Here is a 22,043-nt window from a genome sequence, read left to right as displayed (position 1 = left end):
AATCCACCAAGTCTGAACATCGTTTGGATGTGTGGGTGAGACCCATGCAGAGACAGGCAAACTCCACACAGACAGTGACCCCCAAAGCCAGGATCGAACCCGGGTCCTCAGCGCCGTGAGGCAGCAATGCTAACCATTGCACCATAGTGCTGCCCACTTACTTTCAGTTCTAAATATTCGCACTTATGTTTTCAAAGTTAAATGTTAACCAAACATTCTGAGAAGGAGACATTGAATAAAAAATCTTTGCTCGCACAGGAATTTTAATACTAGATTGATTTTGTTGGCTAGTTCACAATGTCCTCAATATTTTAACGAATTGAAATTATTGTAATCATACTGCTTTGTTTCCAGGTTGATTGAGGTCAATGGCATAAGTATGCTGGATTGCTCTATCGAAGAGTTAGAACAGGCACTTGGTGAAGTGAGCATTGCCCGAATTCTGGTCTTGCGGAGTGGGGAAAAGGTGTGCATCAAGTCAATGGAAGAGGCCTGCTCTTTGGAAAATGCTCTGACGGAGCTGACAACCCTTCAATCAGAGTTCATAGCGGCTACTGTGGAGCTGTCAGCCCTCAGGAATGAGAAGGGAGTGATGTGGTCTGAGATCGAGAAGTGAGTGCCATTTCTCTCTGCATTGTGTTTCACAGCCAATTCTGCACCCACACCATCACTGCTCATATAGTTCATGTTATTGTATATAATTCATTGCAGTACCTTCATCATCAGCCATCTGTTCACTAGTTACAGAATAGAATCACGTTTCTCAGATTTGTGGAACTTCAATGTCTGTCACCAAGAGTGCGTTGGAGATGAAGTTCTGCCTTCACACAGGATATTCTCCGTTATTAACAACGCCATCCTAACAGTCTCTCGCAGATCAGAACTGGGCATCCACGAGACACTGTCGGCCCTCAGCAGCAGAAGAATTTTCCTCAACCACAGTTTATAATCTCATGGCTCGACACAACCTTCTACTATTGCCATCAAATGAAGTGATCACCCTGGTTCAATAAGGATTGCAGAGGGTGCCAGGTGCAGCACCAGGAATATCTAAAAGTGAGGTGCCCACCAGGTGAAACTAAACCATGGAAGCAGCATGTGATAGGCAGAGTTAAGCAATCTCACAAGCAGCAGATCAGATCAAAGCTCTGCAGTCTTGCCATGTCCAGTCATGAATTGTGGTGGACAATTAAGCAGCAAACCAGAAGATGAAGCTCCACAAACATCTCCAAGCTCAGTGATGGGGGAGCTCAGAACCGCAGTTCAAAAGACAAGGCAACCAGAATGACAACTGGGTGATCATCCCAGCCTCCAGGCATCATCGGCACCAGTCTGCGACGGGCTTGATTCACTCCACATAATGCTCAGGGGACCAGTGTTTGAACTGCACCAGAGCAGATGGTGCAATTTGAATTCAATAATAAAAAGAATCTGGATTAATTCCTGATTAATTCATGTCTTGCTGACTCAGAGTTGAACTCATTGTTGAGGTGATTCCAATAAGTAAGTTTTATCCTAAATAGATCATGGCACAATGAATGTACTGCACTGCTAAATTTCTCACATCAAACCAGTTTTGAATTTGTTATGCGTTGTAATCAATGCCCCCATTATAGTGTATCACATCATTACGTGGTGACATCATCAGAAGCACTTGGGAGATTTTCACTCTCCTCCATCTTAGACTTTATAAGTAAACACCTCTGGAAATAAACTCTGACAACTGGTTCAGTGATCTACGATGTGAAAACCTGGCGAAGTAAAGCAAAACCCCTTAAAACATGACAGCAAAAGACAAAGCTGGCGACAAGGACGTAAATAGTCAGAGGAAACAACTCAGACTTGGATCTCGAGTCAAGGATCTATTCCAGGGAGACCACTCTGCCAACCATAAATATGCAGTTAAACTTGGCCTCGGGCATGGGGTTTAAGCTTTGCGAAGAGTGCATATTAATTTTAGAAGTGATAGAAAGCACTCAGGGCCATTGTTAAATTTCTTTCTGTGTGACCGTGACCCAGGAGCACTCAGAGAGTCAGAGGTGGGAAAAGAGAAAGTATTTCCAGCCAGAGGGTCAACTGTTGTGCCGGTCGATTTGCATAATCGGTGAGATCAGGAACCCCCCCAAAAATACCTAGTGGGAAAGAGAAAGCCGGGAGATAAGATGAGTTATTATCGAGCTGGGGAGTTTTCCAGCTGTGTACATTTACATGTGGCGGACTGCAGCATTGGATCCTCACACTCAGAGATTCCACAATGACCTGCTTTTAGGAAGTAACGTTACAGTAACCAAGATTAAGGGAAATTACAGCTGAAATATTCTGATTTTAAAGCAGAGTGACGTTTGAAAACAAAAAATTCTTGAAGCCACAGTACAACCCTGAAATAATTTTTTTAAAGAAACAGCAAGTAAATAATACAAGTTAAATTGAAAAAACAAGAAATATAGGGGGTGAAATATAAAGTAAGTAATATAACTTAAGAACAGATAACTGTGATGCTGGCAATGGTGAGGCCATGGAATAATTTGATGCAAATACAGAATCATGAAATTTAAAGTGCCCATTTCTTTTTTCCAATTAAGGGGCAATTTAGCGTGGCCAATCCACCTACCTGCACATCTTTGGGTTGTGCGGGTGAGACCCACGCAGACACGGGGAGAATGTGCAAACTGCACACTGACAATGATCTGGGACCGGGATCGAACCCGGGTCCTTTGTGCTGTGAGGCAGCAGTGCTAACCACTGCTCCACTGTGCTACCTTATAATTGTGGAATTCCTATGAAGAGAGATTCCAATATTACCTTGCTGCAAATAGGATACTGGGTGAAATTAAAGTTGACTGTAATAGGACGGAAAACTTTCACCCAATTACAAAGTCTTGCCATGCTTGGTACAATAATCTACGAGGAATTGACTAAAACCCTTAGAACATAGAACATAGACAAGTACAGCACAGAACAGGCCCTTCGGCCCTCAATGTTGTGCCGAGCCATGATCACCCTACTCAAACCCACGTATCCACCCTATACCCATAACCCAACAACCCCCCACCCCTCTTAACCTTACTTTTATTAGGACACTACGGGCAATTTAGCATGGCCAATCCACCTAACCCGCACATCTTTGGACTGTGGGAGGAAACCGGAGCACCCGGAGGAAACCCACGCACACAGGGGGAGGACATGCAGACTCCACACAGACAGTGACCCAGCCGGGAATCGAACCTGGGACCCTGGAGCTGTGAAGCATTTATGCTAACCACCATGCTACCCTGCTTGAAGAACAATTCTTGCCCAAACCATTAATCATAGCAGAGAGATTCAGATTTCATCAAGATAGTCAATAAGCGGGTGAAAATATTCCACAATTTGTAGCAGTGTTATGGAAACTAGCAAAGAATTATGAATTTGGATAGACCCTTGAGGACATGCTGCAAGACAGACTTATGTACAGATTGATAAATGAGACAATCCAGAGACAACTGCTGACAGAAAACTCTCTAATGCTCAAATCTTCTGAATAGCAGTATTTATGAAATTGGCAGCTAAAGAAGCTTCCCAAATTGGAACTGTCACCAAGAGAAACAAGCTGAACACTGAGAAAAGAAAAACTCTCAACATGCAAGGATGCCATAGGTGTGCCCAGCTGGGGCATTCTCCACTGGATTCTTGGTGTTGAGAAAAAAATTGTTCTAAATTGGGCCAAGAAAGGTCACATAACAAAGGCAGGCTGGGCTAGATAAAATCCTCAAACCTCGAAGATGGGCAAAAATAAGACTGCACCCAAATTCACAAAAAGCGTCTGCAGTATGACTGACGTCAGTGAAAATTCCAGGGAAGGCACGATGTTTTATCAATCCTCGGCGATACAGAGATTTTGTGTCCATCCAAAACTGAATTCGAACAAAATTGAAATGGAAGTAGGAGGAGGAGCCAGTGTATTTCTCATCTCTGAAAATTTATATCAGCAGAAGCTCAAGAACATATCAAGAAAGTTTAGTTGGCTAGACAGCTGGTTTGTGATGCAGCTGCCCAGGTTCAATTCCCGTACGGGCTGAGGTTATTCATGAAGACCCCGCCTTCTCAACCTTGCCCCTCGCCTGAGGTGTGGTAACCCTCAGGTTATATCATCACCAGTCAGCTCTCCCCTTCAAAGAGGAAAGCAGCCGATGGTCATCTGAAATGAAATGAAAATGAAAATCGCTTATTGTCACGAGTAGGCTTCAATGAAGTTACTGTGAAAAGCCCCTAGTCGCCACATTCCGGCGCCTGTTCTGGGAGGCTGGCTGGAATTGAACCGTGCTGCTGGCCTGCTTGGTCTGCTTTAAAAGCCAGCGATTTAGCTGAGTGAGCTAAACCAGCGCCTATACCTTTATCTCTACCTTTACCTATAATCTTGAGAATTTACACGGAAGAGGTGGTACTAGTGAAGGGTTCATGCCACACAAATGCCGGGCAATGACCATCTCCAATAAGATGGAATCAAATCATCTTACCTTGACATTCAATGGCATTACCATCACTGAACCCCTACCAACCATAGAACACGTCCAGTGCAGAAGGAGACCATTCGGCCCATTGAGACTGCACTGTCCATTCAAATGAGCACTCTACCCATGCCCACTCTCCCCTATCCCCGTAACCCCATAACCAAACTTGTACATCATTGGACACTGAGGGGCAATTTAGCATGGCCAACCACTTACCTGCACATCTTTGGATTGTGGGAGGAAATCAAAACAGCCAGAGGAAACCCACGCAGACAAGGGGAGAATGTACAAACTCCAGAAAGTAACCCACGGTTGGGATTTAACCTGGTCCCTGGTGCTGTGAGGCAGCAGTGCTAACCATTGTGCCACCGTGCCATCCCTATCCACAGCCTGGGTGTTACCATTGACTCAAAGCTAAACTAGTGTAACCATATAAATACTGTAACTACAAGGGCAGGTCAGAGGCTAGTAATCCGTAACTCACCTCCTGACTCCACAAAGCCTGTCCACCACATTGTTGGAACCAACAATTCTACGGACACGTGCTTGTAGGATTAGAATAGCGGTTTTAATATACTTACAACAGAGCCAGCTTGTTAGCCGTTGAACTTTCGGTGAACTGGCCGGCTGACCCTGTGGCACTGATCTTTATACAGCAGCTCCTGGGGGAGGAGCCCTGGGCGGAGCCAAGGGAGAAGCCCCGTATAACTCTCAAGCATTCCCAGAGCTACTCCCCCTGGAGGTCAGATAGTGCAACTGCACTTACAATATAGACACATGTATATACAGGTTATAATCCGGTGTGAATCACATTCACTACACACATATAAGGCACAAGTCAGGAGTGTGATGGAATACTCCCTGCCTGCCTGGATGAAGACTCAAGAAGCTCGACATCATCCAGGAAAAGCAAGCAGCTTAATTATAACCCCTTTGACAAACATTCACTCTCTCCACCATCAACGCACAGTAGCAGCAGTATGTACCATCTACAAGATGGACTGCAGGAACTCACCAAGACTCCTTAGGCAGAACCTTCCAACCCCATGACTGCCACCATCTTGAAATTCAAAATCTTACAACACCAGCTTAAAGTCCAACAAGTTTGTTTCAAATCACTAGCTTTCGGAGCACAGCTCCTTTCTCAGGTGAATTAAGAGGTGGGTTCCACAAACACTTGCATAGAAAAATTCAATGATGCAAGATGATACTTTGTATGCAAGTCTTTGCAAGTAATTAAGTCTTTACAGGTCCAGATGGAGCAACTGGGAGAGAGCGAGTAACCACAGTGTAGAAAAGGTGTGAATTGTATTAAGGCAGGGACAGTTGGTAGGATTTTTTGCAAGCCCAGGCCAGATGGTGTGGGGGTGAATGTAATGCGACATGAATCCAAGGTCCCGGTTGAGGCCGTACTCATGCACGTGGATGAGCATAGAGGGCGGGATTCTCTCCCCGATCACCAACTCCGAAATTACGTCGAGATCGGCCGCGAATACACTTTTCTGTTGGAATCGGGGGCGGCACTGTCAGAGGGGCGGAAATGGTGCAGGCCCTGTGGGTGGCCCATACTCCCCCCCCCCCCCCCCCCCCATCCTTCCCCCTCCCGCCCCCACCACCGCCACCCCCAGAGATTCTGTACGACCGTGCGCTGGATTGGCCAGCCCGCATGCAGGGACCACCCAGGTGGACAATGCAACCGTGGCCATGGGTCAGATGTTGTCATACGATGCGGAGCACCAGGGCTCATTGCAGAGTCGGTTGTGATCACCTTCCATCCCATGGACCAGACCCGTTGTTGCTGCCAACCCAGGGCCCCCATCACATAGTGCTGCAGGTATGAATCACGGAGGGGGTGCAGGCGGGGGGGGGGGGGGGGGGGGGATGGCGGGCTGGGAAGTGAGGTGTTGTGGAATTGGGCTGTGGTATCCATGTCCCTGACCTATCCGCCCCTCCACCCCCTCCTTAGCCGGTGAACCTGGAAGAGATCAGAGCTTCCCGTGCTATTGGCCCTGGCGCACACATCGTGCAGCCTTCTTTGCCTGCCTAGGCCCCATGTCCTGCCCATCCTCCACCACCCCTGCATCCTCCTTGTCGGACAAGGCCTGCCCTTCCTCCTCAGCCTCCTGCTCCAGCCATCATCCCTCTGCTGTGAGATGTTGTGAAGGATGCAGCAGGCCGCCACGATGTGGGCGATCCTCTCAGCATCATTCTGGAGGGCATCTCCAGAAAGTTCTCGGCACCTGAACCGCATCTTCAGGAGACCGAAGCACCAATTGATCATACTCCTAGTTGCTGCATGGCCGTCATTGTAGCGGGTCTCCATGTCCGTCTGTGGCCTCCAGATAGGTGTCAAGAGCCATGGCCGCAGCGGGTAACCCCTATCACCCAAGAGTCAACCCTCAGTCGGGGTGGAGGGGCGTGGGGGTGGGGGGGGAGCCTCTCGAACATGTCAGGAATCGCCGAGTGTGCCAGAATGAAGGAATCGTGCACACTGCCTGGGTATCAGGCGCATAGGTGTACGATGCACAGCTGATGGTCACAGACCAGCTGAACGTTCACTGAGTGGAACTCCTTTCAGTTTGTGTAGAACGGCCTGTTATCACTAGGTGCCCGTAGGGTGTCATGCAACCCGTCAATCGCCCCCTGGACCCAGGGCATCCCGCCGATGATGGCAAACCCTGCTGCCCGGGCATCCTGATGGGCTCGGTCCACATCGAAATGGATGTATTGATCTGCCTGGGCATATAGGACCACCCTGACAGCACGGATGCACCTGTGCACCAGGTTCTGTGAGATCCTGACCAGGTCACTGGCACAGGCTCCATCACCTCCTCCTCCACCTGGGTTCCCGATGTCCCCCAGGCTACTCCATGGGACAGGGGTGCAAGCGAAGCCATCCCCTGAGGCTCCCTCGCCTCTTAGCGCGACCAGTCCTGGAGGCCTGCTCTGGTCTCGGCCAGGGCCTGCATGCTTATGGCTATAGAGCACAGGGAGTGGACCATCTCCGTCTAGGGTTGTGCCACATCAAGTGGCGACTGTGCCAACACCCTCTGGGTCTGTGTCTCATTAGCCAGTGACTGAGCCATCGTCTTCTGCGACTGGGGCCACCTCACTCAGAGTCTGCACCACGCACGCTAATGCCCCCAATGTTCCCAGCCATGGCTGCTATGACTGGGCCATGCTGAGGAGCGCCGCTGCAATGTCCAGGTGGGCTCTGGCACATAGCTGCTTGGGAGAGCGCAGCCTGTCCTAGGCCTCGACCACCGCCTTCACAGAATGCCCCAGGCCTTGGACACGCTGACGCATAGCCAAACCTGTCCCCCCAATGCCTCCACCACGGATGCCACCCATGCGGTGTTGGCCTGGGTGGCATGCATGATCAGCACCTCCTCCTGCACGCGGTTGGACTCCTCCACCTATGCCCGCAGGTGCTGACATTCCCTCATGTAGTCCCTGGCTCTCAGGTTGCATCCGCACTGTGACTGGGGCTGAATATTCCAGATGCCTGGGGCCCATCTGACAGCAGCTAGTTTTTGGGGTCGGCCTGCCCTCCGATCATCCGGCACCTCGGCTGCTCCTACCTCCACCTGCTGCACCTGATCGACTGTGTGGTGCATACCAGAGAGTGTCCCAGGAGCCTCTTCATTAAAGTGTCCAACCCAGGTGAGTGTCTCTGGTGGAGGGTGTTGGAGAAAGCTGTGATGGAAAATTACTGTCAACCTCCGACCCGATGTCCGGGGTGTCCTGAGTCTCGGGTGGAGGACTGGTGTCCGAGCTGCTTTCCTCGTCACTGCTCAGCTGACCAGGGGGCACTGGCTCTGGCTGGGACCTGAGGGCGCCAGATGACCCGCCCTGTCTCCTGCAGGTCCTGCAAGACACAAGACAACATGCATTATTAAACCGCTGGCCAGGGTAGGGGGAGGGGTGCGGTGTTGGTGGTGGAGAGTGAGGGGTCAGAGAGGGGTCTCGACACATGTGTCATAGGGAACTGCAATTCAGCGGGGTCTCACTTCCTCGCCCGTGACCGCACTCCACCTCGATGAATCCAGTCCTGGGAGTTCGGCCCCTTCTCAGATTACAATGCAACCTGGAAAAGAGCGAAATCCTCCCGGCGAACCTCCGACAGGTAGGAGCAGAGCTGGAAGAACTCACGTTTACGATGACCCAAACCAAATTCAGGTACTTGGGGATCCAAGTGGCCCACTTCTGGATAAGCCTCTACAAATAGAACCACTCCAGCCTGCTAGAGGATGTGAAGAGGTACCTGCAAAGATGGGACTCACTCCCTCTTTTGCTGCCGGAAAGGGTGCAGACGGTCCAAATTAGCATGCTGCCCAGGTTCCTCTTCGTGTTCGGATCACTCAAATCTTCATCCCCAAATCCTTCTTCACCGGGGCCTACAAGTTAAGGCCTTTGGGAGGAAGAGTCCCTAGGATAAGCTAGACCATTTCACACACTCCTGGAGCCCAGTGGTCGTGGCCACATTAAGGACATGGTACAAGTTCATGCCCCATTTCAAGCTTGGCAGATGTCTATTGAGGCCCCCATCTGCAACAATCATCGGTTCACCTCAGCGAGGATAGAAGCCGCATTTGGGACATGGAGAGAGGACAAAGCGGGACTGAGAGTGAAATGAAATGAAAATGGCTTATTGTCACGAGTAGGCTTCAATTAAGTTACTGTGAAAAGCCCCTAGTCGCCACATTCCGGCGCCTGTCCGGGGAGGCTGGTATGGGAATTGAACCATGCTGCTGGCCTGCTTGGTCTGCTTTAAAAGCCAGCGATTTAGCCCAGGGAGCTAACCAGCCCCTAGTACATGTACATGTACCTGGACGATAGACTGGCAACCTTGGAGGAACTTTCAAAGAGGCTCCAACTCACAAAAGGAAAAGAGCTCAGGTACCTGCAGCTGCGTGGCTTTCTCCGCAAAGAGAGAAAAACGTTCCCCCAGAGACCCGGACACCCATGTCTGGACACAATGGTATGGCTAGACTGGTTAGGGGAGAACAAACGTGGCAACATCTATGTAAAACTCATGGAAAAGGTCATGACCCCGCTGGACGAGACCGGACAGAAATGGGAGGAGTAGCTGGGCATGGAGATAGGGGGAGGATTCTGAATCGAGGCACTGCAGAGGATCAATTCCACCTCCTTTTGCGCCGAGCTAAGCCTGATGCAGCTCAATGTGGTGCACAGAGCATACCTCATTACGACACGCATGAGCGGGTTCTTTCCACAATTGGAGGAAAGGTGCAAGCAGTGTCACCGGAGCCTGGCCAGTCACAGTCACATGTTCTGGTCCTGCCCCAGACTCAGAAAGTTCTGGACAGCCTTTTTCGAGGCTATGTCCACGCTGATGGGGGTCGCGATGAAGCCGTGCCTAACTGTGGAGGTCTTTGGGTGTCAGAGCATCCAGAGCTCTGGACACAGAAGGGGGCAGACACCCTGGCCTTTACCTCAGTGATCGCCAGGCAGAGACCTGCTAGGCTGGAATTCGGCAACGCCACCCAGGGCCTCAGAGTGGCTCTCATACTTGACCGAGTTCCTCCAAACTCTCTCGTTATTGGTTTGCACCATTTCAGAAATATCTTTGCAAATATTGTGGGAGGTACCCACTTCTCACTTGAAGAACATTTTCTTGTTAAAGCTCTTTCTCTTTGCCCAAAACCTCTTAGTTGCAATATCTGTTCAAGGGCAACATGGTAGCACAGTGGTTAGCACTGTTGTTTCACAGCGCCAGGGACCCGGGTTTGGATTCCCGCTTGGGTCACTATCTGTGTGGAGTCTGCACGTTCTCTCGATGTCTGTGTGGGTTCCTCCGGGTGCTCCCATTTCCTCCCACAGTCCAAAGATGTGCCCATTGGGGGGATTGGCCGTGCTAAATTGCCCTTTGTGTCCAAAAAGGATAGGTGGGGTTACTGGGTTACGGGGATGGGGGGGGGGGGGGGGGGGGGGGGGGGGGGGGGGGGGGGATATGAGCTTGGGTGAGGTGCTCTTCCCAAGGGTTAGTGCAGACTCAATGGGCTGAATGGTCTCCTTCTGCACTGTAAATGTAAATTCTATGATTCTATGAGTAACTTGGTTTTGTTGTTGTCGCTCGACAATGGTAGAAATGTCAGACGGTAAGAGCAACTCAAACTTGATTGTCAACTTTTGTTTGAAAAACAATATTGCGGGTGGATGGGCAGTGTTTCGATAGGAAATGAGAAACGTTCACTCTCTTCGCTAATGGTCCTTCGTCCTTTGGTGCTTCGATGGCATTCTTCAATAATTGAACCGACCTCTCCACCAATCCGTTTGTGGAAGGGTGATCAGTCGGAGTTTATATATGTTGTATGCCATTGTTCCCTAGGAAGTTCACAAATTCCTTTGACATGAACTGAGTCCCATTATCACGAACTAGTTTTTCCGGTTTGCCAAACCAAACAAATACTTTGTCCAATCGTTCAATTGTCTTTTCTGCAGTCGTCAATTTCATTCTCATTATTTTGGGCCATTTGGAATGTGCATCCACCAGGACAGGAAACATATCACTGTATAAAAACCTGGGTACAGGTTGAGGAGGGTGACACTTCAGGGCGAGGAGAGTTAGTTGTGTGTACCTAAATAAATCTGAGTTCATTTTATCCCACTATGCATTCCTGTGTCTCTTCTTTGGATTCTACAATATCCTTCAACCGGTCCCACAAAATCAATATGTACTCTTTGCTTTGGGTGAAGTGGTTGAAGAGGTGGAGAATTTCATATCTTAGTTTGGAGGAGACACACTGATCAAATCCTCACTTCAAAAAGACAATTTGCAGAGTCGGTATCTGAAAGGCCAACATCAGACATTCAAGATTGGTAAATCCCTGGACCTATGATTATGACAGAGTCCAATTCAGATTCTACACCAGTTGAACCAACAGTATCTGTAGAAGCTGAAGAAGAACCAACTTTATCAGATGATGTGCCTGAGCCAAGTGGTGAACAGACTATCGAGAGTGTGGGAACAAAGATTCCTGAATGACGGATTCTGCTGAAGTGGAACCAACGTCCACCTAATGGACTCTCATACTGTATATACATATATAAAATGGAAGCACTTGGGAGATTTTCCCTCTCTTCCATCTTACACTGTGAGCAAACAACACCTCTGTAAATAAAAGCAAATTACTGCAGATGCTGGAATCTGAAACCAAAGAGAAAATGCTGGACAATCTCAGCAGGTCTGGCAGCATCTGTAGGGAGAGAAAGGAGCTAACGTTTCGAGTCCAGATGACTCTTTGCCAAAGCTGTCAAAGCACATTCCAAGTGGTCTGGAGCTTTGACAAAGAGTCATCTGGACTCAAAACGTTAGCTCCTTTCTCTCCCTACAGATGCTGCCAGACCTGCTGAGATTTTCCAGCATTTTCTCTTTGACCTCTGTAAATAAACTCTGACAACTGGTTAAGTGACCTATGGTGTGGGAACTTGGTCATACTTTGTCTCCACTGTGAAGTAAAAGCAAAACCTCTTGAAACATAACAGAATTATAAACAATATTATATACTACTGGTCTAAGCATTGATATTTTTTATCTTTCCTCCAGACTTCGAGCAAGAGAATCTCTGCTTCTGCAGGAGAACAAGCGAGTCCTTCAATCAGCTGACTCTCTCAAACAGCTGGTTAGTGAGCAGCTTTAAATTGGGAAAGAATGGGAATCACATGGTACACTTGATTGTACATCAGGTTCCATGCCCTTATTGATTTTTTAAAAACACTGTAATTTTCTATTTAGAGCCTTTTGTGTTCTCTCCATTACCGTGAATTATATCCAGGGGAATTTACCGAGTACAGGCTGGTGACATGGGAACTGGTGCTCTCCATCAATATTCAAAAGGATTTCATTATCATACCCTATTGTATTTAATATACCCTATTATTGTATTGTATTGTTCTGAGCCTATCGGTGAAATCCTCAACCCCACCACAGCGAGTTTTCACGTGGTAGAAGCAGTTTGACATCGACTGCCGATGGTATCATCCGGTCCCATCAAAGTCAGTGTCAATCTACATTTCTTGCCCATGTTGCCATTGGTCAACTGGCGACAGGGGTCAACTTCAGTGAGATGGGAAAAATCCCACCAGAGGGATGGGCTGGAAAATGCTCCCCTCTGTTCCCAACTCGCCATTAAATGAAGGCATGAGCATCAAGTTGGAAGGGATTTTTTGATGTTGACCCAATAGGTTTTAGGATACGGAATTTTTGTCACAAACTAATGCTGAGTCAATTATAACATCTAACAGAACCTATGAGGAAAAATAATATGAATGGGGATTAGGAAAGGCCTTCTCTGTATTAAAATAACTGTCAACTGGTTAAGTGGCCTAATTGTGCACAACCATATAAAGTTGCTGATACAGCGCCTTCTCTTTGACATCATCCAATCCTCATGTATTAATCAACTTTGCACCTCTATTACAGGCTAAAGGCTGATGCTAATTGCAATATAATTTCACAATTGGTCTTTGCTGAACAATCTTTCCTCTTGTAGACCTTGGGGTTTGATTCCACTAACTCATCTAAGAGTGGGGATTAATGGGTGTTTTTCTGGTTGGCAATCAGTAGCTAGTGGTGTCCCTCAGGGATCAGTGTTGGGACATAGCTGGTTTGGAGTTGGGGACCAAGTGCAATGTGCCCAAATTTGCAGATGACACTAAGATGAGTGTAAAGCAAAAAATGCAGAGGATACTGGAAGTCTGCAGAGAGATTTGGATAGGTTGAGTGAATGGGCTAGGGTCTGGCAGATGGAATACGATGTTGAGAAATGTGAGGTTATCCATTTTGATAGGAATAACAGCAAAAGGGATTATTATTTAAATGATAAAATATTAAAGCATGCCGCTGTGCAGAGAGACCTGGGTGTGCTAGTGCATGAGTCGCAAAAAGCTGGTTTACAGGTGCAACAGGTGATTAAGAAGGCAAATGGAATTTTGTCCTTCATTGCTAGAGGGGTGGAGTTTAAGACTGGGGAGGTTATGCTGCAATTGTATAAGGTGTTAGTGAGGTCACACCCTGAGTATCGTGTTCAGTTTTGGCCTCCTTACCTGAGAAAGGACGTACTGATGCTGGGAGGATTTGCAGAGTAGATTCACTAGGTTAATCCCAGAGCTGAAGGGGTTGGATTACGAGGAGAGGTTGAGTAGACTGGCACTGTACTCGTTGGAATTTTGAAGGATGCGGGGGGTCTAAACATATAAAATTATGAAGGGAATAGATAGGATAGATGCGGGCAGGTTGATTCCACTGGCGAGTGAAAGCAGAACACGGGGGCCATAGCCTCAAAATAAAGGGAAGTAGATTTAGGACTTAATTTAGGAGGAAGATCTTCACCCAAAGGGTTGTGAATCTATGGAATTCCCTGCCCAGTGAAGCAGTTGAGGCTCCTGCATTAAATATTTTCAAGATAAATATAGATAGTTTTTTGAAGAATAAAGGGATTAAGGGTTATGGTGTTTGGGCGGGAAAATGGAGCTGAGTCCACAAAAGATCAGCCATGATCTCATTGAATGGCGGAGCAGGCTTGAAGGGCCGGATGGCATACTCCTGCTCCTAGTTCTTCTGTTCTTATGTTGTTATACTTCATAAGCATCCACTAGTTACTTGACTGTGGGACCACCTCAACCAAGACTAACTATAACCACATCCATTGCCGAAGCACTCCCTGAGCTACCGTGCTGTCCTCCGGTCTGCTCCGCCATTTAATAAGATCATGATGGATCTGATGACCTCAAATCTGCATCTCACCTTCTGTTCCTCGTATTCAATTCTTCTCCAAATAAACTACAAATTCTATTAGCTTTCCTAATTACTTGCTGTACCTGCATACTAGCCTTTTTAATTCATGCACTAAGGCACTCAGGTCCCTCTGCTTCTCACAATTTCTAGCCATTTAAACAATATGCTTCCCTTTTACTTTACCTGCCAAAATGGACAATTTCACATTTTCTCACATTATCCTCCATTTTCCAGATCTTCACCTACTCACCTAACCTATCTGTTTCCGTTTGTGGACTTCTTGTATCCTCTTCATAACTTACTTTTCTACCTATCTTTGCGTAATCAGCAGATTTGGTAACCATCCCTTCATCCAAGTCATTGTTATAAATTGTAAACAGTTTATGTCTCGGCACTGATCCCTGTGGCACACAACCCGTTACATTTTGACAACCTGTATAAGGTCCGTTTCTGCGTACTCTCTGCTTCCTGTTAGCTAGCCAATATTATATCCGTTCCAATTTGTTTCCACAATACCATGAGATTTTATTTTCTGCAATAATTTTTGATGCCCCATCGCCTTTTAAAAAATCTATTTCAGTACATCCATTGGTTTACCTTTATCCATAGTACAGGATACTTCCTCAAAGAATTCCAATCGGTTTTTTAAACATGATTTCCCTTTTCCAGAACCATGTCGACTCTACCTGATTACCTTGAATTTATCCAAGTACCAAGACATAGTTTCTTTAATAATAACTTCTAACACTTTCCCGACAATAGGTGTTAAGCTAACTAGCCTGTAGTTGCCTACTTTCTGTCTCCCTCCCCTTTTGAACAATAAAATTGCATTTGCTATCTTCTAATCTGACTGCACTTTTTCTAATTTTGGAAGATTAAAACCAATGCAACAACTATCTTACCACACACTACTTAAGGCCCGAGGATGAAGACCTTTAGGACTCAGCCTGCAGGTCCAACACTTTACTTAGGATCATGTCGCTGGTGATTGTAATTTCCCAGAGTTCTTCCCTCCCTTCCATTTGCACGGCAACACAGTAGTTAGCACTATTGCTTCACAGCACCAGGGACCCAGGTTCGATTCCCGACTTGTGTGGAGCCACGTGTTCTCCCAGTGTCTGCGTGGGTTTCCTCCAGGCCCTCCGGTTTCCTCCCAAAGTCCCAAAACTTGTAAATTTCACTCACAATAAACAAAAACATTCTCTAAGCTTTCCTAATTACTTGCTGTACCTGTATACTAGCCTTTTGTGATTCATGCACTAGGATGCCCAGATCCCTCTGCACCTCAGAGCTTTGCAAAATCTCACCATTTAGGTAGTAAGCTTTTTAATTCTCCCTTGCAAAATGGACAATTTCACATTTGCCTACATTACACTCCATTTGCTAGATTTTTGCCCACTCACTTAACCTATCTGTGTCCTTTTGTAACCTCCTTATGTCCTCTTCACAATTTATTTTCCTACGTAGCTTTGTGTCATCAGCAAATTTAACAACCAGACCTTGAGTGCCTTCATGCAAGTCATTTATATAAACTGTAAAAAATTGAGGCCGCAGCACTGATCCCTCTGGCACACCACTTGTCACATCTTGCCAACTAGAAAAAGGCCCATTAATGCTAATTCTGTTTCCTGTTAGCAAGCTAATCTTCAATCCATGTCAGTATGTTACCCCCTACACTTTTATTTTGTACAATGACCTTTGATGTGGAACCTTATCAAATGCCTTCTGGATGGGTTCAAATTAGTTGGCATGGATGGGCATTGGAAGTGGGTTGATGAGGGTATGTAGGGTGGAAGTTTAGAGGGCAGCATTTTCAACCATACAATTGAGATGAAGTCTAGAGCACCGAGGCGGTCCTTCCAAATACCTGCCTTAACATTCAGGAATCAATGTGGCTGCCTCCAAACTGTTTTTGAGGGCAGCAGGCCTTTCTCCAGCACATAACCGACCCTCCCTTCTCCACCATCTTGGCACCCTAGACATAGATCCTGGTAATCAGGGTATTGTTTCCCGAGGCAGGCACGGGGAACGAGGAAATCTGCCGGATCTGGACACCTACACGAGGAACAAAGATCCGAGTCATTATCTCTCCTCAGTGCTGACTCCTTGTATGTCATTTTCAGGTGAGCCTTTGTTTCTTTCCTTTCCTAAATCTCTCTGAATACTTTCCTTTGTTTTCTCTTTTAAAATACTATTTATATTTTGTGGCAACACAGGTGGCCGCCATTGGCTGGTGGCGGGATCTTCTGGTCCTGCAGATGTCAATTGTGCAGAGCCTTCACTGCCAAGGAACCATGAGCGGGGGGTCACCACCAGCAGGAAATCCAGAAGAAAATCAGCCTATGACTCTGGTTCTATGCCAGAGTTGTGGTTCATGGTCATATTCTGTTTGATAATGCTAACATAAAATGCTGTTTGCAGGAATTTAATGTGTGCAAATCAGCTGCCATGTTTCATACATTACAAACAGTGATTGCACTTTGCAAATTATGAACTAATTAATTGGTTGTAAAACACTTGCTGACATCATGGAAAGCTCGATATAAATGCAAGTTCTTCCTTTCTTTCAAGCTGGAGAGATCGGAATACCGATGGATGTTCTTGAAAGAACAGCTGGAGGCAATGAAAGGAGCATTTCAGTTGGAGAAAAAAAAGCTTGATTCAGTAGAGATAAAGCTGAAAGTAAGTAACAAGGAGCAGCAACAGAAATACAGCAAGCAAAGGGACACTGTGCTCCATTGTCAAATACAGTTTATGGCAATCATAAATTATAAGACAAATTCCTTGTGAATGAAATAACTAGCACAGATTGTCATTGCATTAGAGGTTTTGTTATGAACAACTGGGGATTTTTGATTTTGGTTGTGAGAAATTCCACCAACAGTGCAAGAAGGATAAGAGGGAAAGAGCAAGGTTAGAGCACAGAGCTGGCTGAACCAGGATGTCAGGAACCAAATCAAATTGAGAAATCAACGAGTGACATTATAGTGACATCACAATAAACAAAAAGCATGGGTAAACTGAAAAGAGCCGGGATAAGTTTGAAAAGGGCATCAATTATCAGGGCATCTGGAACAGCAAGGGTTTGTAGGATGGAGGTGGCAACTAGGAGTCAGAAAGCAGTGACCTGGAACTGATCCCTTCACATACCCGATGGATCACACCTACATCAGTGGTGATCAGGGCCTTGCATGTTGGTGCCCTTCAACATTAACTACAACATCAAGAGCTAACGGCTAAGCTAGGAATCTTGGCAGAATCTGAAGTGGAATACGTGGTATTTTCCTCAAATTTGCACCTTCAAGCAATTCCTGCAACAGGCTAGTCCCCAGACATATACGCTTTCCTTTCTCACGCCATGCGGTAGAGAGCGGACTATAGATACTGGGTAAATCTACATCTCCTGGAACCATGCCCCCTGGTACAATAAACAAATGCAACCTTACAACTTGGAAGCTGGAAATTGAGGACCATGCACCCTGACATGAACAATGACCGACACTCCAATGCAAATGTACTCTGGGTAGCCCAAATTGACCATGAGCTACAAAAGCTTGGTGTTCACATTGCTGCTCTACAAAAAAACATATTACTCAACATAGGTTCAATTCAAGACACTAATTACAGCTTCTACTGGCATGGAAAAGCATTGAAGACTGCTTTGAGCATAGCATAGGCTTCTATTTGAACAACCATTGATACTGTCATGGTAGTGTCCCTTTAAGAAATGTTTTTGTCTTATCACATGGCTTCAGTGATGTCATTGTGTGGGTGGAGCTGGGCTGTGGCCCTGTGAGTTTTACTTTCATTTTGAGTTTGGACTGGTTTTGAACTGCACAGGTTGAAAGAAGTGTCTCTCTATCTTCATTTTAAAAGCTGTTTGCAGACTGCTTGATAACTTAAAAGAGATAATTGCTTTCTGGAAGGAAGTTGCTGTTTGAAAAGAGGAACAGAGTACACTAACAAGTCTTATACCAGTAAGAATGCCGTGTGGTGGGCCACACTTTTGAAAAGGGGTTGCTGGTTTTACTTGGATTTTGTTATTAAATTGGAACAGTTAGGGGGAGTTTATTAAGGGTTATACATAGATTACTGCAGCTGTGTAATTATGTGTGTAATTGATAATTCTTATTTTGTGTGTTTATACAAATGTTAACTAAATTTGTAGAATAAAGCTTGTTTTTTGATTAAAAGCATCTAAGAACTCTGGTGAAGAACACCTGAAAGGCAGGCCTTGTGCTCATCGTAACCAAAATCATTAAACAGTTGTAGGTCAGGTGAACTCCATGATATACTTTGGAGTTTTATAAACCCTGGTCCATAACAATACAGTCAATTGAATCACCAGTATCAACGTTGGAGCACCACATTATCTTGTGGCTAACAATTGAAGGAGGCATAGTCAACATCATATATGCCTACATCCAAACATAGTTTGCCAGAAAGGTAAACAAAAATATGTCTGTTTGGCTAAGGCTCGAGAGGGAAACCTGTCCTTTTACTTATCAAGACCCTTAAGTGGCCACTTAATGGCCAGGTCACTCACCCACACTCCTGCTTTCAGTGTCTCCGAGTCCCTCCATCCAAGTAAGATCCATCGCCGGCTAACAGGGAGGCAAAGGCCAAACCATCAGCCCCTCTTCCCCTACCCCCCCCCCCCCCCCCCCCCCCCCCGACCCCCGGACTCCTGGATCTTCCACACCCTGAATATCGCTACCTCCGGACTCGACGCTATCTTTACCCCCATATCTCGGACATTATGTCCGCAAACCCTAGTTTAGCTCAGTGGACTAGACAGCTGGTTTGTGCTGCAGAACAAAGCCAGCAGCGCGGGTTCAATTCCCGTACCAGCTTACCCGAACAGGCGCTGGAATGTGGCGACTAGGGGCTTATCACAATTTCATACTTGTGACAATAAAAGGTTATTACTATTAGGGCAGTGCGGTAGCATAGTGGTTAGCACTGTGGCTTCACAGCACCAGGATCCCAGATTCGATTCCTGGCTTGGGTCACTGTCTGTGCGGAGTATGCACGTTCTCCCCATGTCTGCGTGGGTTTCCTCCGGGTGCTTCGGTTTCCTCCCACAATCCAAAGAGGTGCAGGTTAGGTGGATTGGCCATGCTAAATTGCCCTTAGAGTCCAAAAAGGTTAGGAGGGGTTATTGGGTTACGGGGATAGGGTGGAAGTGAGGGCTTAAGTGGGTCGGTGCAGACTCAATGGCTAAATGGCCTCTTTCTCCACTGTATGTTCTATGTTAAACCCCTGCCAGAAGCCCTTCAGCTTCGGTTATGCCCAAAACATGTGGACATGATTCACGGGCCTCCCCGTGCACTGTCCACACCTATCCTCACTCCCCTCTAAAAACCTACTCATCCGTGCTACCGTCGTATGTGCTCTGTGAAGTACTTTAAACTGTATGAGGCTTAACCTCACACACAACGAGGACACATTCACCCTCCACAGGGTCTCAGCCCACGTCCCAGCCTCCACCCCCATAACCAGCTCCTCCTCCCACGTCCGATTTATATCCCCCACTGGGGTTCCCTCTCAATCCATCAGCTCCTTGTAGACCTCCAACACCATTCCCTCCCTTATCTCCTCCTTCAACATCACTTGTCTTGCAACCCCAAGGACTCCTCAAGTGACCGAACACATGTGACCATTTGACGGATTACCAGTCCAGTGAAAATACTATGGCAGCACTATCTCCCGATCTCTTCAATCAGCTCTGTGTATTCATCACCAACCACCCCTGCATCCTCTAGTTGGATCTTTAATCTGTGACAAGGGGATGCGCAAACTTTGACTGTAAAACAATTGGCTTTTTCCCCTCAAACTTCTATTGCCTAATGCCATTTACACATCTTTAGCATTCTAGTTCGAAATGTCAGACGGATGCAATGATGTCTTAATCGGGTAAATTGCAAGTCTACTGACTTTCAAAAGGCATGATTTATGTTCGATGTCCAGTTTTACTTGTGTATTTTTCATGGAAGGCTTACTCAGCAGTATAGAAGTCAGATTGGCCTTCCTGAAAGTGAACCCTCGGAAGGCGACGGGCCCGGACAGGATCCCTGGCTGTGCACTCAAAGCCTGCGCGGACCAGCTGGCAGATGTTTTCGTGGACATCTTTAACCTGTCCCTACTCAACTCTGAGGTCCCCACCTACTTCAAGAAGATCACCATCTTCTGTAATTTTCTTTGTTCTTTGATAGCATCATTTAAGAGGCATCTAGACAGGTATATGAATGGGCGGGAACAGAGGGAAGTAGACCTTGGAAAATAGGAGACAGGTTTAGATAAAGGATCTGGATCGGTGCAGGCTAGGAGGGCCGAAGGGCCTGTTCCTGTGCTGTAATTTTCTTTGTTCTTTATCATACTGGTGCTACCATCCGGTGGCCCTGATTTCAGTTGTAATGAAGTGCTTCGGGAGGTTGGCCATGAAGCGCATCACCTACATACTCCCAGAACACCTTGATCCACTGCAATTCGCATAGAATCATAGAATTTACAGTGCAGAAGGAGACCATTTGGCCCATCGAGTCTGCACTGGCTCGTGGAAAGAGCACTCAGCCCAAGCCCACACCTCCACCCTATCCCCATAGCCCAGTAACCCCACCCAACACTAAGGGCAATTTTGGACACAAAAGGGCAATTTAGCATGGCCAATCCACCCAATGGGCACACCTTTGGACTGTGGGAGGAAACCGAAGCACCCGGAGGAAACCCACACAGACACGGGGAGAACGTGCAGACTGCACACAGATAGTGACACAAGCGGGAATCCAACTTGGGTCCCTGGCACTGTGAAGCAGCAGTGCTAACCACCGTGCTACCGTACTGCCCTTGAACAGAAATCAAAACCAAGAGGTTTTGGGCAAAGAGAAAGAGCTTTAACAAGCAAATATTCTTCAAGTGAGAAGTGGGTACCTGCCACAAAACTCGCAAAGATATTTCTGAAATGGTGCAAACCGATAACGAGTTCGGAGGAACTCGGTCAAGTATGAGAGCCACTCAGAGGCCCTGGGTGGCGTTGCCGAATTCCAGCCTAGCAGGTCTCTGCCTGGCGATCACTGAGGTAAAGGCCAGGGTGTCTGCCCCCTTCTGTGTCCAGAGCTCTGGATGCTCTGACACCCAAAGACCTCCACAGTTAGGCACGGCTCCATCGCGACCCCCATCAGCGTGGACATAGCCTCGAAAAAGGCTGTCCAGAACTTTCTGAGTCTGGGGCAGGACCAGAACATGTGACTGTGACTGGCCAGGCTCCGGTGACACTGCTTGCACCTTTCGTCCAATTCTGGAAAGAACCCGCTCATGCGTGTCGTAACGAGGTATGCTCTGTGCACCACATTGAGCTGCATCAGGCTTAGCTCGGCGCAAAAGGAGGTGGAATTGATCCTCTACAGTGCCTCGATTCAAAGTCCTCCCCATGCAGACAGTGAGCCAAGCCGGGAATCGAACCCGGGACCCTGGAGCTGTGAAACAATTGTGCTAACCACTCTGCTACCGTGCTGCCTGGTACCACCGCAACCAGTCCACAGCAGACACCATTTCCTTGGCCCTATACTCATCCCTAGAGCATCGCGACAACAAGGACTCCTACATCAGACTCCTATTTATTGACTACAGCTCCACCTTCAACACCATAATCCCAGCCAAGCTCATATCAAAGCTCCAAAACCTCACTCTGCTCCTCACTCTGCAACTGGATCCTCGACTTTCTGACCCATAGACCACAAACAATAAGAATAAACAACAACACCTCCTCCACAATAGTCCTCAATAGTGGGGCC

At 47.0% G+C, this 22,043-nt stretch overlaps 1 protein-coding gene across 6 annotated transcripts in view; it reads left to right on the top strand.

Annotated features, from left to right (window-relative positions):
* Positions 1 to 22,043, top strand: part of LOC119979694 — a 253,384-nt gene that overhangs the window by 213,690 nt on the left and 17,651 nt on the right. For all 6 annotated transcript variants that reach the window (XM_038822283.1, XM_038822274.1, XM_038822266.1 and 3 more), the window contains 3 exons: positions 355 to 612; positions 12,061 to 12,136; positions 16,822 to 16,932. In XM_038822283.1, the coding sequence (XP_038678211.1) occupies positions 355 to 612; positions 12,061 to 12,136; positions 16,822 to 16,932 (445 nt within the window). The remainder of the gene's footprint in view (positions 1 to 354; positions 613 to 12,060; positions 12,137 to 16,821; positions 16,933 to 22,043) is intronic.

Source organism: Scyliorhinus canicula, chromosome 2, assembly GCF_902713615.1.
Source record: "Scyliorhinus canicula chromosome 2, sScyCan1.1, whole genome shotgun sequence".
Classification (NCBI taxonomy): domain Eukaryota; kingdom Metazoa; phylum Chordata; class Chondrichthyes; order Carcharhiniformes; family Scyliorhinidae; genus Scyliorhinus; species Scyliorhinus canicula.
The sequence above is the reverse complement of the archived record's forward strand: the minus strand, read 5'-3'. Positions and strand labels throughout refer to the sequence as shown.